This window comes from Panthera uncia, chromosome A2, assembly GCF_023721935.1.
Source record: "Panthera uncia isolate 11264 chromosome A2, Puncia_PCG_1.0, whole genome shotgun sequence".
Lineage (NCBI taxonomy): Eukaryota > Metazoa > Chordata > Mammalia > Carnivora > Felidae > Panthera > Panthera uncia.
Window position 1 is genome coordinate 148,430,998 of NC_064816.1, and position 16,633 is coordinate 148,447,630.

At 39.4% G+C, this 16,633-nt stretch overlaps 1 protein-coding gene across 4 annotated transcripts in view; it reads left to right on the forward strand.

Moving 5' to 3' along the window:
- IFT56 (intraflagellar transport 56) overlaps positions 1-16,408 on the forward strand; it is a 48,017-nt gene extending 31,609 nt beyond the window's left edge. For 2 of the 4 annotated variants that reach the window (XM_049641941.1, XM_049641943.1), the window contains 6 exons: positions 1,612-1,700; positions 1,915-1,998; positions 4,168-4,237; positions 5,899-6,005; positions 11,333-11,466; positions 14,109-16,408. In XM_049641941.1, coding sequence (XP_049497898.1) covers positions 1,612-1,700; positions 1,915-1,998; positions 4,168-4,237; positions 5,899-6,005; positions 11,333-11,466; positions 14,109-14,220 — 596 coding nt within the window. In that variant the 3' untranslated portion in view covers positions 14,221-16,408. Of the gene's footprint in view, positions 1-1,611; positions 1,701-1,914; positions 1,999-4,167; positions 4,238-5,898; positions 6,006-6,401; positions 6,655-11,332; positions 11,467-14,108 lie in introns of those variants that run through there. The other 2 variants (XR_007460106.1, XM_049641942.1) reach the window with 2 other exon arrangements.
- The last annotated feature ends 225 nt before the right edge of the window (positions 16,409-16,633 follow it).

Sequence of the window (16,633 nt, forward strand, 5' to 3'; positions counted from 1 at the left end):
CAGGCTTGAAAGAAAAGTATAAAGTAGGAAGTCCTGTGGGAGAGACACAGGAGGGAGTATTGGGTTAGCTCTTCTCAACATCTCAACTAAAGTGGGATGAGAGAATATATAAATAGAGGAGAATAAATGTAATCTTTAGTTCATAAGAGTTCTTAAAATTCGATTCTGTTTCTTTTTAATGTTTATTTTTTATTTATTTTGACTCAGAGAGGGAGAGTGTGAGCAGGGGAGGGGCAGAGAGAGAGGGAGAGAGAATCCCAAGCAGGCTCCATGCTGTTAGCACAGAGCCTGATGCAGGGTTCAAACCCACAAACAGATCATTACCCGAGCTGAAGTCAAGAGTTGGGACGCTTAACCAACGAGCCACGCAGGCACCCTGATTCTGGTTTTGATTTGAAATGTTAACTTCTCTGGATTTTTCAAGGGCTTTCTAAGCATTCAACTTTTATCATGTCATAGGTATTTTTTTCTGGCGGGTCATTTGCCTTTCAATTTTGCCTGTGGTATTTTTTCACATATAAAAATATTTAAATCTTATTCAATTAAGTTTACCTTTTTATGATGATATTATACATGGGTATGTAGGTTAGAAAATGCTTCCGTACCCCCATAGTTATATAATATTCACTTATATTTCCCACTAGTAGTTTTGTTGCTTTATTTTCTTAATTTAAGTATTGATTTCATTGGTCAAGATTGAGTGTAAGATTTGAGAAAGGGCTATCAGAAGGGCTGTGAGTTGGCCAGTGGGAGCTGGTACGGCTGTTTGCACCAGTTGTCTAAGGCCAGCATCTTTTCTGGTGGACAGTGTTCGTAGTGAACTGGTTGTTAAATATTTTTATCACCCCTGAATATTCATTTTCTTTCAAATGTTTCACCACGACCATTTATTGAATAATATTTCCTTTCCTCATTTCATTCATTTATATAAGAAACTTTATTGAGGTGCTGGGGATGTAGCAGGAAATAAAACCAACAAGTCCTCCATCCTTGTGGAGCATACAGTCCAGTGGGACAGACAATAAACACAATAATTAAGTAGATCACATGGTGTATCTGACTGTGATAAGTGCTGTGGGGGGAAAATTAAACAGAGCAAGAATGAATAGGAGTCCCAGTGTCAAGGGTGGGGGTCACACTAATTCTCTACTATCTCAAACAGGAATCTGGTATCAGACAGAAAGTTGTTCAGGATCAGGACCAGCTGGTTCCACGGCAAATTATTTCTCCATTTGATCTGGAAGTGCTAGGTTGTCTTATAGACAAGTGATGGTGAAGACTAAGCCACATTAGTTGAGTGTGCACGTGTTGGAACGGGTGAGAGACTCAAAGACGTGGGAAAACATACGAGGAATACCGTAGCCTGCAGGGCGTGTGTTCATTCTGGAGTCTGTGAGTTAGGCCCAAGAGAGATCATTGGTCACCCTCAAGTACTGTGTGACCTCCATTATGCTGGGGTTTTGTCCACTGAACAGAATCTACAATCTCAGAATCTAGAAAGAGGTCTTGGAATACATTCCTATCTCTGAATTATAAAGTGACTCAAATCTCAGCTAAAGAGAACTTGCAGTTTCATGAATATACCTGGTTCCTTTTCCCATTCCATTTCAGATACAATACCCGGGAGGCAGTGCATGGCTTCCTGTTTCTTTCTGCTTAAGCAATTTGATGATGTCTTGATTTACCTCAACTCATTTAAGGTCAGTATAGAATTTTCTAGATGAGTTTGTATACAAAATACTATATATAATGTGTCAGAGATAAGATACTCATAGAGATGGCCCTTTTACAATGGTGATGTTGGTGGTGTCAGCCCGTGCCTTAAAATGATCTTTGAGTTTATCTGGTATAACTGATGTTTTTATATTTTGTATGTTAATACTCAATGTGACCTATTCTTGGGATGTTTTCCAGAGTTACTTCTACAATGATGACATCTTTAACTTTAATTATGCCCAAGCCAAAGCTGCAACAGGCAATACCAGCGAGGGTGAAGAGGTGGGTATCTGCTTTTGATGCGTTTGAATGATTTCTATTTATAAACACTGTCTGCTTTAACTTTTTGAGGAACCTCCATACTGTTTTCCAGAGTGAAACAAAACGGATAAACATAGGGGAAATAAAAAAAAAAAAAGAGAGAGAGAGAGAAGCAAACCATAAAACAGACTCTTAACTATAGACCACAAACTGAGGGTTGCTGGAGGGGAGGTAGGCAGGGATGGGCTAAATGCCTGATGGCTATTAAGGAGGGCACATGGTAAGCACTGGGTGTTGGATGGAAGTGATGAATCACTAAATTCTGCTTCCAAAATCACTATTGCACAATATGTTAGCTATCTGGAATTTAAGTAAAAACTTGAAAATAAATGATAAAAATAAAAACATTGTTATCTTTTTGTCACTGAAACAATGTTCAAGGGCAAAGGATTATGAAAAGTTCTTTTGTTCTTAGGTTATGTTAAAAAGTAAAATATGAATAGACATAGATTTTGTAACTATGTACTGTTTTCCTTTTTTTGATAGCATTTATGAAAGCATAACATACAGTGAGAAAATTGTACAGATCAAATCAAAGTATACAGCTTGATGAATTTTTAAAGCGAACATATCCAGATAATCAGTACTCAGATCACGAAACAGTATTACCCTAGCCCCATAGAAATCCCTTCATCTACTTGTTTGAGTCCGTCTCTTTCCCCGGAGGCTAACCACTATTTTGACTTCTAACCCTGTAGATTAATTTGTCTGAATCATTCAAAGCAATTCAGTTGAATTATTCAATTCAGTTTTGTTATTATTTAGCAAATTGTTCCACTTATTATTATTCAAATTCGAATTCTTTCCTAACTTCCATTATGATGTCTTCTTTGTGAAATTTTTTTTTAATGTCTTTACTTATTTTTGAGAGAGAGAGAGAGAGAGAGAGAGCATGAGTAGGGGAGGGGCAGAGAGAGAGGGAAACACAGGATCCGAAGCAGGCTCCAGGCTCTGAGCTGTCAACACAGAGCCCGATGCGGGGCACAAACTCACAAACCATGAGATCGTGCCCTGAGCCGAAGTCAGACGCTCAACCGACTGAGCCACCCAGGCGCCCCTTCTTTGTGAAATTTTATTTAAAATGTGTTTCATTGGGAATGCAAGCTGGTGCAGCCACTCTGGAAAACAGTATGGAGGTTCCTCAAAAAATTAAAAATATAACTACCCTACGACCCAGCAATTGCACTACTAGGCACTTATCCATGGGATACAGGTGTGCTGTTTTGAAGGGACACATGCACCCCCATGTTTATAGCAGCACTATCCACAATAGCCAAAGTATGGAAAGAGCCCAAATGTCCATCGATGGATGAATGGATAAAGAAGATGTGGTATATATACAATGGAGTATTACTTGGCAATCAAAAAGAAAGAAATCTTGCCATTTGCAACTACGTGGATGGAACTGGAGGGTATTATGCTAAGTGAAATTAGTCAGTCAGACAAAGACAAAAATCATATGACTTCACTCATATGAGCACTTTAAGAGACAAAACAGATGAACATAAGGGAAGGGAAACAAAAATAATATAAAAACAGGGAGGGGGACAAAACAGAAGAGACCCGTAGATATGGAGAACAAACTGAGGGTTACCGGAGGGGTTGTAGGAGGGGGGATGGGCTAAATGGGTAAGGGGCATTAAGGAATCTATTCCTGAAATCATTGTTGCACTATATCCTAATTTGGATGTAAATTTTTAAAAAATGAAAAAAAAATGCGTTTCATGATTTTTAAATACGTGTATTATCTTTCCCAAGCTTTTTATTTTGATTTCTAACTTAATTGTATTGTGGCTATCCAATGTGGTCTGTAAGACACCAGCCCTTCAAAATTTGTTGAGACTTGTTTTACTACCCAGTAATACGGTCAGGTGTTCTTAAACAAATGTGTATTGTGCAGTTGTTAATTATTCTGTTCAAATCTTATATATCCTTACCAGTCTTTTGCCAGCTTGTGAGATCAATAACTGAGAGAAGTATGTCAACATCACCCTGTTTTGTCCTTTACTTAGCAGTCTGGATAGCATTTGATCATCTGTAAGGCTACAACTAAGTGTTAACCTAAGGCAAGCCCATATTTTATTGCAAAAATATCTTCATGTTTATTCCTTTTCTTTCCTCTTCTTACAGGTTTTCCTTTTAATCCAAAGTGAGAAGATGAAAAATGACTACATTTACCTCAGTTGGTTAGCTCGGTGCTGTGAGTCATCTTTTAAATGTTACAGAGGAATCCTCTTTTTCTTCTCTGTTGCATAATCTTCTGGATAGAAATTATAGTGAACATTTATTTATTTATTTATTTATTTTTAAGGGTTTTTTTTTTTTAATTTTATTTATTTATTTTGAGAGAGAGAGAAAAAAAGAGCACAAGCAGGGGAGGGACAAAGAGAGAGGGGAGACTGAGAATCCCAGGCAGGCTCCAGGCTGTCAGTGCAGAGGCTGATGCAGGACTTGATCGTGAGATCATGACCATGAGATCATGACCTGAGCCAAAATCAAGAGTTGGACGCTCAACTGACTGAGCCACCCAGGTGCCCCTTGTTTTATTTTTTTATTTTAAAGAGAGAAAGCCAGGGAGAGGGGCAAATGGAGAGAGAGAGAGAGAGAGAGAGAGAGAGAGAGAGAGAGAGAGAATCCCAAGCTGGCTTCATGCCCAGCATAGAGCCTGACATGGAGCTCAATCCCACGACCCCAGGATCATGACCTGAGCTGAAATCAAGAGTCGGATGCTCAACCAACTCAGCCACCCAGGCACCCCTACAGTGAACATTTCTAATTTTTTTTGTAGAATGAGTAAACACTGAAATTAAGCATCATTAATGCTACTCAATTAGGGTGGCCATGTACACGTATTACGTACATTTACCCTGTAGTTGGTTCTACCATACAACATTGACCTCCATGAATAGTCCTGAAAGGTGTCAAGTTCTTCCTTCAGCCCTGTTCAAGTTTCCAGAATCTCAGTTTACAGTATTCTGTGTTAAGTAGGCTAATTTTACCTTTTCATTATGATGAAGGCCTGAAAAGTGGTAATGTGTCGGAAACATATTTTTTAATCTGTTTTTAAAGTTTATTTATTTTGAGAGAGTGTATATGTGCATGAGCTGGGGAGGGGCAGAGAGAAAGGGAGAAAGAATCTAAAACGGGCTCCGTGCCTACAGCATGGGCTCAATCCCACAAACGATAATTTTTTAAAATACTATGTAGCCTACAACCTTTGTCTGTCTGTCATCCCCTATTCATTATCTTTCCTTGCTCCTTTTTTTTCACTCGGATTTAAAATGTTCACAGAGTTTTTGAAGTCACAGAAAAATTTCAGCAATCACATGTTCTCAGTGAGGCTGAAACTGTATGAGAAGGATTTAATGAATGATACGTGACTTTTGAGCAGATGAGCGAAGTGGGAACTACTGGAAATCAACCCAATCTAAAAAGACATAATTCTGTGAATCCTAACTGAAATATCTTACGTATGGTAGAGTTCTGATGGAGAACCAGCTTAATGATGACCCTGCAAGCTTTCTACATAAGGGCTGTTTACCATTCCTTTGTCTGTTTGGAACATAGAACCAAATCCAAAGAATAGCAAGATGCAGAATTGTATTTCCTGCACATTTAAAAGGCAAAACTCTGGGGCGCCTGGGTGGCTCAGCCAGTTGAGTGTCCAACTCTTGATTTGGGCTCAGGTCATGATCTCAGGGTCATGGGATCAGCCCCATGTCAGGATCTGTGTTGAGCGTGGAGTCTGCTTAGGATTTTTTTTCTCTCTTTCTCTCTCTCCCCTGCTTGCATGCTCTTTCTCTCTCTAACAAATAAATAAATAAATGCCCCAACTTTTTTTTTTTTTTTTTTTTTTTGTAGATATAATGAATAAGAAACCAAGACTAGCCTGGGAACTGTATCTCAAGATGGAAACTTCTGGCGAGTCCTTTAGCCTCTTACAGCTCATTGCTAATGACTGCTACAAGGTGAGTCCAAGTGACACCTAAAGGGAAGACTGAAGGTCAGTCACACAGTGCTACACTGGCCAAATATTAGGGCAGGGTGTCCTAGAGATTAAATGGCCATGTCAGAAATGTCATCCCTGGGGCTCCTGGCTGGCTCAGTCAGAGGAGCATCCAACTCTTGATCTCAGGGTTGTGAGTTCAAGCCCCACATTGGGTGTAGAGAATACTTAAAAATAAAATGCTAAAAAAAAAAAAGAAATGTCATCCCTTTTATGAACATATGAATTCAGAGATAGACAGCATTTCACGATTTTATATACATATCAAATATGTATGCATATAAGTGAAATATGAAATGTATATGAAACAATGATTTAGAGAGGTTGTTTTAGATTTCTAAAGACTCTGAATCTTTAGATATCATCCAGGTAGAGATAATCATGTGGGAGTTGGAAACTTAATTCTGAAGATCAGGAAAAATGTCCTCTGAAATCTAGAGACGTAGATTTGGAGAAATCAGCACCATTTCAATAGTAATCGAAGCCCTGATAAACAGGATTACCTAGGTAAGGAAGTAAAGTGAGAAGAGTAGAGAGTTGCAAACCAAACCTTAGGGAATACTTAGGGGCAAATAGTAGACTGGAGAGACAAAGGAACCAGAAAAGAGAATAAGAAGCAATCAGGTTTCATAAAAGACTAGCTGTGTGTGTGTGTGGGGGGGGGGGGGGGGGGGGGAGCTGGAAAGGCAGGGAGAAGGAGGGAGGACTTTGGGGCCTTATCCTATAGATTAGAAGTTTTTTAACAAATTAACCTCACATTCTGGAGGTTCCTATTGGGGAATATTTAGGTAACACTAGACTAGTGTTAAATTAATAACAGCTCATTTCAAAGTGAATCATTACAAAAATAAAGTGAGTCACTACCAATGGAAAAGGTTGTAAAACATAGGAAACTTGAAAATGTTTAACATGACTTAGTAGATGGCAATGACATTAAGCGAGTTAGGGGAACCAGAGGGAAAGAAAACATTCAGACGGGAATTTAGTTCAGTTGTAGATGTGTTAAATCTGAAGTGTGTTTGGGGCTCCAGCTAGAGATGTTACCTGTGGGAAATTATTATGGCGAGCCTGGAGCTCAGGTGTTCCTGTAAGAGGTCGGGATTAGAGATACAATTGTAGAAGTTAACAGTAGTTGGCGGCGGTGGTGGTGGTGGTGGCGGCGGCAGCAGTAGCAGGAGAGTGTGGGCGACAGTGAGGTTAACCAGCCAATGGGGTGAGGAACCACACGGACACCAGTGTTTAAGGCATAGAAATAGAAGAATCAGTGTAAGAGACAGAGGATGCTGATGGATATAAAGGAAAGAAAAGAACCGGGGGGGGGGGGGGGGGGGGGCTTTTCATTCCTCTTTTTCTTGTTTCAGTTTTATCGAAAGCCTAGGGAGGAGCATGACAAATCTGCAACCTGTTGGAACTGCATGAGACTTGAGAAAACAATAGTGGGTAGAGAAGAGAATGAGATTAGAAAGCCGACACAGTGAGCGTAGACCACAAAGAAATGGATGCTGAGGATAAGGGGGGGAAACATGACGCTAACTTAAAAGGAAAACCATGGTTAAGGACGTGGGGCGGGGAGTATTTTTACAGGTGGAGGGAGAGGTTGTTTTTGTTTGTTTGCTTGTTTATTTTTTATTTTTTAACGTTTATTTATTTTTGAGACAGAGAGAGACAGAGCATGAATGGGGGAGGGGCAGAGAGAGAGGGAGACACAGAATCAGAAGCAGGCTCCAGGCTCTGAGCCATCAGCCCAGAGCCTGACGCGGGGCACGAACCCACGGACCGCAAGATCGTGACCTGAGTTGAAGTCGGACACTTAACCGACTGAGCCACCCAGGCGCCCCTGTTTGTTCGTTTTTAGAGTAGGGAGTTAAAGTATCGTTAGGCAGAGGAGCTGTTGGACAGGGAGGTTAGAGATTCAAGAGAATGGGGGCATTTCTGATGGAAGAAGGCCCTACGGAGATGAGAGGAAGATGGAGTTAATGACCTTAAAAAGAAGAGAAGGACCTTAAAAACCAGTTCAGTCTTACCTACTGTCACAGTAGTCCCATGACCACCCACTAGTTTGGTGAGTCACTGGAAGGGTTCAGAGGATTCAAAGTTACACTCATGGCTAAGATTTACTACAATATAGAAAAAGCAAGAAAAAGATACGTATAGGAGGAGACTGGAGAGGTTAAGCCCAGGCTGTTTTGTCCTCCCTCTGTGCTAATTGCACAATCATGTCTTTCTCCAGCTGCAAACTACAGAGACATGTATGAGATGTCCTTGTCCAGGAAAAATAGAAAGGGCAAATAGGGGAAAAAATGGCAGAATTAAGTCTTCTAACATGTCAATCACATTAAATGTAAATGGTCTAAATATACCAATTAAAAGAGAGATGTTGACAGAGTGGATAAGAAACCAAGACCCAACTATGTACTTTTTACAAGAAACTCATTTCAAATATAGTGATATAGGTAGGTTGAAAGTAAAAGGACAGAAAAAATATATACTGTGAATTAAGAAATTTGTTTAACAAACACATGCTTACCATATGACTCAGCAATCACACTCCTGGGCATTTGTCTCAGAAATGAAACCTGTATCCATACAAATACCTATTCCCAATGTCAATAGCAGCTTGATTTATAATAACCAAAAACTGGAAATAATCCAAATGTGCTTCAGTAGTGAATGGTTAAACAAACCGGTTTGGCATGGACTACTGCTTATTAATAAACAGGAATGGTGATGACAGTCCTGACTGCCTTTCTTGATGTTTGACTGCTGACACCTTTTAAGCTTCACCCTTCCTTTTTCCCCTTGTGCCCCACATCTGGACAAAATGATAAGAAAAGCTAGGTACTCCCTTCTCTGGTGCCACCAGGTGATTCAGACCACATGAGCCCCTGCTGGTGCTCAGGAACCCTCATCCCAGCCCCAGCCCCAACCACAATAAAAATCTCTTAAGAGATTTGTTCTCTTGCTCTCTCTTAAGAGGCCTGCCCTACTCCTCCCAGAGATCTCAATTATTTAAGTAAGAAATCTTTCCATGCTCTCTTGGTGTGTGTATGGCATCATCACTCTCAACATCCAAACCAAACTTTGGGTGGAGGTGCCTCCTGCTTTTTCAAGGTTATGTAATAGGAACCAACTACTGATATACATAGTAACTTGGATTTTTTTTTTAATTGAAGTATAGTTGACACATAATGTTACATTAGTTTCAGGTGTACAACACAGTGATTCAACAACTCTACATGTTATACTGTGCTCACAAGTGTAGCTACTATCTACCACCATACAATGCTATTATGAACCATTGACTATACTCCCTGTACTGTGCCAAAATAACTTGGATTAATAAGGAATAAGAACGACATTATGCTGAGTGAAAAAAGCTAATCTCAAAAGAGTCCCATACTGCTTGATTTCATATACATAACATGCATGAAATGAAAAGTATAGAGATGTAGAACAAATTAGTGATTGCTGGGAGTTAAGGATGATCAACAGGGAGAGGAGTGTGTATGTCTATAAAAGGGTAGGACAGATTTGTGATGATGGAATCGTTCTGTATCTTGATAGTTACGTGAATCTACAGATTTGATGAAATGACAGAACTATACACCCACATTGTAGCAATGTCAATTTCCTGGTTTTAGATACTGTGATACTGCACTATAGTAAGCTGTAACTGGGGAATTTGGGTGAAAGGTACCTGGGACCAAAAAACAAAAAAAACAAACCAAAAAAAACCCCGAAGTTTTAGAGTACCTGGCTGGCTCAATTGCTAGAGCATGTCTCTTTGATCTTGGGAGTGTGAGTTTGATTCCTATGTTGGGTGTAGAGATTACTTAAAAATAAAATCTTTAAGAAAAGAAAAGAAAAAGGTATATGGGACCTCTTTGTACTATCTCCAAAACATCCTATAAGTCTAGAATTATTTCAAAATAAGTAATTTTTAAAGATGAACCGACTAGAGCTATATCCAGCCATATAGATGCATCTTAACATAGGCAAGACACAGAAGAATATTTATGATATTCATAAAGATAAAGTCTTGAAAGACGAAAGTTTAATTGTATTGTCTAAAGGTATATACATAAGTATAAAAAAAGTCAAAGAACTGATGACCATAAGAGTTGGCATAGCAGTTGCTTCTGGAGGGAAGGAGAGGGCTGTGGTCTGGCAGTGACACAGAGCTAAATAGCTGTCAATGTCTTGTTTCTTGACCTGAGCAGGGATTACTCTTGTGTTCATGTTTTATGCATTAAATTGTACATTAATGTTTCAGGCACCATTCTATATCTGTGTTATTTCTCCAAAAATAATTTTTTGAAGAGCACATAGGAAGAAGGACTAACCTTGAAAAGGAATAAGAACACTTCTTTCTGTGAAATGTACAGAAACGAGGGAAGGATGAATGCGAGTACGAGCATAATTTGAGCTGAAGGGAGGAAGGTTGTGTTTTCCTTGAAGGATAGACAAATGCTAAGACTGCAGTAGAGATCTTAAGGAAATTAGCAAAGGTTTAGAATAGCACTTTATGGGAGTGGAGAGGTAACTAAACCACACTGAACGAGGAGGATTGCCCAGCAAGTTGAAGACTTCAACAAAATGGCAATGCTATATGTTTTTGGCTGCCAGTTAAGAAAACTCACCTAAGCACAGTTTAATAGTATTTGGCATGCTCTACATGGCAGAGGAAATGTGTAGTATATTTGGGAAAGAGTTCTGTCAAAATGAATTAAGTGTTTAGAAGATTTGATGTTTAGAGTAGTAGTCAGTATCCATCTCGGCATTTTAAGAATTTAGGAACAAGGTCAGGAAAAGTCATGTTCTCTTGGGTTGAACATGATCAAATTAACGTAAAATGAATGATAGTAGTCACCTACAGAATGTGTTGAGGAAACCTGACAGCGCGGAGCCTGCTTGGGATTCTCTCTCTCTCCCTCTCTCTCTGCCCCTCCCCCACTTTTGCTATCTCTGTGTCTCTCAAATAAGTAAGCTTGAAAAAAAGAGTACAGTATAATTAGAAGAAATGACAGATGTGTTGATTACAGCATAACTTGACTATATGTAGGAAAAATGTTACGTTTTTGAAAACTGATATAAATTGAACCATGTACTCAAATTGTGATTTTCCTTCTTTAGTTTTAGTAAGGAATTGAAATTTATCTAATTTGCTAGCTGAAAATGTCATCACTAACCATTTTTTATATAGTTCTGTTTCACGCTGTCTTTACATTTCGTTTCATTCAGTGCAATCTTTAGATTACAAGTATTATCACAATACTTTCTTTTAATCAGATGGGCCAGTTCTACTATTCAGCCAAAGCTTTTGATGTCTTAGAGAGGCTGGATCCTAACCCTGAATATTGGGAAGGCAAGAGGGGAGCCTGTGTGGGCATTTTCCAGATGATCTTAGCTGGACGAGAACCCAAGTAAGTAATCCAAAAGAGACACTACCTCTATTCTTTTGGTGTTTGTAAGGGAAAAGAATTATTTTCTTGTATTACATCTTCTGAAAACCCAAAACGATAATGATGTTTTATAATGATGAATAGAAGATTAAGATGTTTTATATGTCTATCTGATGTTTTCTCTCCAGAAATTTTTTATGTTCCAAATCATTTTTACTGGGGACATTGAGTATACTATAGCTTTCAAATGTAAGAGTAAGATATATATTTGGCTCCAAATGAATTGTCATTTTCATTAAAAAAGTCTCTTTCTATCTCTTCTACTCTTTTCTTTGGCTGTTAGCTTTTTCTTGTGTACTTACTTTGGGCTTCAAAGATTTAGGAATGGAGTGGGTATGGTTGATAATTTTTTTTTTTGTCTCCCTATATTTCAGGAAATAACTGAGACAGTAGATTACATAGAATTAAGTAACATACAGCTCCATTTATAACAAAAATTAAAATACTTAAAACTAAATTCAGTTTTCTAAAAATAACTTTGTGGAATGTATTTGTTACTGGTGTATAAATAGATGTGGTTATTTTATAAGTATATAATATATCAAAAATTACTTTCTTCCTTGTATCTGATTCCATTCCTAAATACTGGTTTAAAGAAATTTATTAGGATGGGGTGCCTGGGTGGCTCAGTCAATTAAGCATGGGACTCTTGATTTCAGCTCAGGTCATGATATCACGGTTCATGAGTTCAAAGCCCATGTGATTGAGATTCTGGCTCTTCCTCTCTCTGCCCCCCCTCCCTTTCTGTCTCAAAATAAATAAATGAACTTAAAAAGAAAAAAGAATTTGATTAGGTGAAAGAAGATGCCTGAAATAAAAAACAGAAATAGAAAATATGAGTGAAATCTTAGGGAAGAGGATCCATAGGCAGAGTCACCTATACATTTGATAAGGTAACAGGGAAGTTTTAGTATGCATTACATAAAACATGAGTTTTAATTTTAATTAAAATTAAATTACTTGAAACATAAACACTGGGTATTTGCCAAATCTTGGCCCTGAATTTTCTTCCCTTCCATATTTATTAATATATTAATTTTCTTTAAAAATTTTTTTTAAAGTTTATTTATTTATTTTGAGAGAGAGGAAGAGAGCATGAGGGGGAGGGGCAGAGAGAGAGGGAAAGAGAGGATCCCAAGCTGGCTCTGTGCTGTCAGTGCAGAGCCTGACATGGGGCTCAATCCCATGAACTGCGAGATGATGACCTGAGTCAAAAGCAAGAGTTGGACACTTAACCGACTGAGCCACCAAGGCGACCCTAATATATTAATTTTCTTGAAGAAATCATCCATTACTCTGGCTTTATAAAATTTTACAAATATGGTGGTGACACCCAGTTTAAGGTGATTACCACCTCAAACAAAAGAGAACTTGGGGGCACCTGGGTGGCTCAGTCAGTTAAGCTTCTAACTTCAGCTCACGTCACGATCTCCTGTCTCATGAGTTTGAGCCCTGCATTGCTGTCAGCTGTCAGCACAGAACCTATTTCAGATCCTCTGTCTCCCTCTCTCTCTGCCCCTCCCCTGTTCATGCTCTCTCGCTGTCTCTCTCAAAAATAAATAAACATTGGGGCGCCCGGGTGGCTCAGTGGGTTAAGTGGCTTACTTCAGCTCAGGTCATGATCTCTCAGTTTGTGAATTCGAGCCCCGCATCGGGCTCTGTGCTGACAGCTCAGAGCCTGGAGCCTGCTTTGGATTCTGTGTCTCCCTCTCTCTCTGCTCTTCCCCTGCTTGCGCTCTCTGTCTCTCTCTCCAGAATAAAACATTAACAAAATTAGATAAACAAACAAACGTTAAAAATAAAATCTTTGGGATGAGCACTGGTGTCATGTGTAAGAGATGAATCACTGGGTTCTACTCCTGAAGCCAAGACTACACTGTATTTTAACTAACTTGAATTAAAATAAATAAAATAAAGTCTTAAAAAAGAGAGAGAGAGAGGTCTTGGACTCAGAGAAGCAACTTGTTAGTATGGAGCTAGAATTTGAACCTAATTCTTTGAACCCAACCCTCGTTCTACTTGGTCATGCAGAATAGGCATAGAGATAGGAATACTTACATCATGTTAGGCCAGAAAGATTAATAGCCTGTGTATGGATAGTATAAGTAAACAGGAAAACTTGGGTTGGTGAAAAGGATTTCATAGAATTTCCATTTTAGTATTCTACCATAAAAATAGAAGGCTTGGGGTCGCCTGGGTGGCTCAGTCAGGTAAGCGTCTAGCTCTTGATTTTGGCTCAGGTCATGATCTCATGGTTTGTGGGATCGAGCCCCATGTTGGGCTTCTGTGCTGACAGTGCAGAGCCTGCTTGGGATTCTCTCTCTCCTTTCTCTCTGCCCCTCCCCTGCTCGCACACATTCATTCTCTCTCTCTCTCTCTCTCTCTCTCTCTCTCTCTCATTTTCTCTCCCCCCAAAATGAATAAATAGACATTAAAAAAAAATAGAAGGCTTGGAAGTCCATAACTGGTTTGTGAATACACAGTGAAATAGTCTGTTACCAAAAATGCCTTACTGGAAGGAGCGAAGAACAAGTATGAGTTGATTAGATCTGTTAATTTACATGCTTATTGAAACTCTTTGTCCCTTCAAATCTTTCCCCCAGAGAGACCCTTCGAGAAGTACTCCATTTACTGAGAAGCACAGGGAACACCCAGGTGGAGTACATCATCCGGATCATGAAGAAATGGGCCAAAGAAAACAGAGTGCCTATCTAAAATAGCTCCAGAGTCCTGGGGAACTGGTCACCGCTTTGCTGTAAAATTGGAAATTCAGGAGAATTCCTCAAGTTTAATGTAAGATGCAGGGCTCTATTTTTTGACATTTCCTTCCTTGCTCTTTGAGCCTCAAGATCAGTGACTTGACTCGCTTAGACCTAACCTCCTGGCTGAACTAAGCACCATAGTCCGTGCTCCGGCCCCTGTGTGATCCGACTAGCAATAAGACTTTGGATTTGTTTGGTGCCTTTCTTCCAAAAATACTCAGAGAACTCTTATGTAATAACTGACTTTAAGGAGAATGGCATAATTTTTTTTTAATGTTAGCATTCCATGGCATTTTCCCATCGCTCCAATAACAAATGCCTTTAATGCCCAAGAGCCACCGTCATTCTGTCCTCTTCATTTTAGTCATCTGTACATCATCCCATGTCACTGGGGCATTCCATAAAGAATTTTGTAATGCATTTCTGAGTCTTAGGAGAGCAGAGGTTAGAAATAGCAACATGATTCTAAGAGTGGCAGTAAGATCCTTTATCAAACTGTCCAGTCATTAATAGATAATGGACTTCGGGGATTACTCTTTCAGTAGTTTTGATGATAAATAACATGTTATTTATCATCAAAGAAACAGGAGTATTACAGCTGTTTAAAAGGTGCATACTATGAAAAAAATCTGTATGGTACATTTAAAGGTATTCAGGAAATAGTATGCAAATCTCATTAGTCACTGCTCCATTATATTTTAGGGAACAAAACAGGTTAAGGATCTTTTTCATATGTTTTGCTGAATAGACATCAGTTTTGAATGTAGGGCTACAAAGGCTCTATGTATGCAGTGGGGCCATTTATTAATATAATGATAATAAACACGGGTTGTGCAGAGCCCTTTGAGGGACTTCCTAATAGCTGGACTCTGTCCTAAGTCCTATTCCAGCCCCGGGTTTCTGAGCTCTTGCAACGTAAACCTATCACTGAGCACTTTTAGACTCACAACTGATTTTCAGAAAATACACATACATGTTTTGATGTAGCAGATTACCTTTGTTTCTACACCATGTATTTTGTTTCTGTTAGCTTAAGGCACCCAGCGTTACAGGTGTAGAAAGTGCAGAGCCACCCCTCCCCGCATGAGAACTGAAAGAGCGTCCTAACTCCTTGAAGCAGTGCAGACAGCTTAGAGAAGTCCCATAGGCACTGCGCCCGTTGTCCCCGCACCCCCAGCACGGCGGTGGCTGAGGGAGTCCTAGAAAATGGAGCCGGGAACGCGGCAGGAGAAGACCAGCGACTGCAGGTAGCCTTGGCCATCCGGACACTTGCAAGGGGTTCTTTCAGTTCCTGTCTTTGATCTTAGACCCAGATCTAATCAGTTCGGAGCACAAGTCAAACTAAAGTGGCCCGAATAACTGCATTTTAAAAAACAAAATTTTATCATTTTTCATATGCCAAAGCTTCTGTGTTCTCATGTTGTCGTTCGTCCTTTTTCAGTAGTTGGTTCTCAGCATCTAAGGTGGATCAGATCTGGGCAGAACCCAATATGATTTTTAGAATTACCTTGTGATTCTTACTTAAGCTCACTTGAAATATGAGCAAACATAATAGTGGGAAAAGACGGAACTCCTCAATGGCTTTTGGCAATGGAATTTGTCTTCCGGTTAATTTCCATTATCGTCAGATCTCCTGTACTCGGTAAGCTTTTCCACTGGTGGTGATTTACTTCTAAATGAGCTTTTGTTGAATTTAACGCTCTAGCTCGTCCCTGTCATTTTCCTGTTTTGGGGGGGAAAGCTGATACTCCAAAAATAGCAATTCCTGGAATTTTAAACTAGTTTTTTAAAAAAGTTTTTAATCTATAGAATTGAGCCAAAAAAGCATAAAGGCTAGTTTTAGAGAGATACCATCCAATTGTTATTAAGGATCCTTCTGGAATGTCTTGGCGGGGTCTCAAGATTGCAGAGTCCTGTTGCATGGCTGCTTTTCTTACATGTGATTGATGATACAGGAGAGAAGAAGGTGCAGGCTTAGGAATGTGGTGTCATGGGTACAGTTCAGAGCGTCGATGCACCTTTTCTAGTTGGTAGCAAATATTACTTGCAAATGGAAAACATTTTAAACTATTTTTGTACTTCAAAAGAATGATGATATTCTACTGTAATATATTCAAATTAAAGTTTGTTATTTGGTCTTACTATGGTGGTCTGTCGAGTGTAGCGAATGCAGGTCCTGGGTATGTCCTGTGCCTTCCCTCCTTTCCTGACCCCAGAGCGGAGGGAAAAAACAAAGTTTGGGGCATCACAGTTAACTCTTTACGAGAAAGGAAGGTACATATTTTTAAGAATCCCTGTCCACCAACGCTGTGGTTCGTGCTTAGTCATTTTAGGTTTGGCTCTGCTGAATCACAGCTCATGGCAGA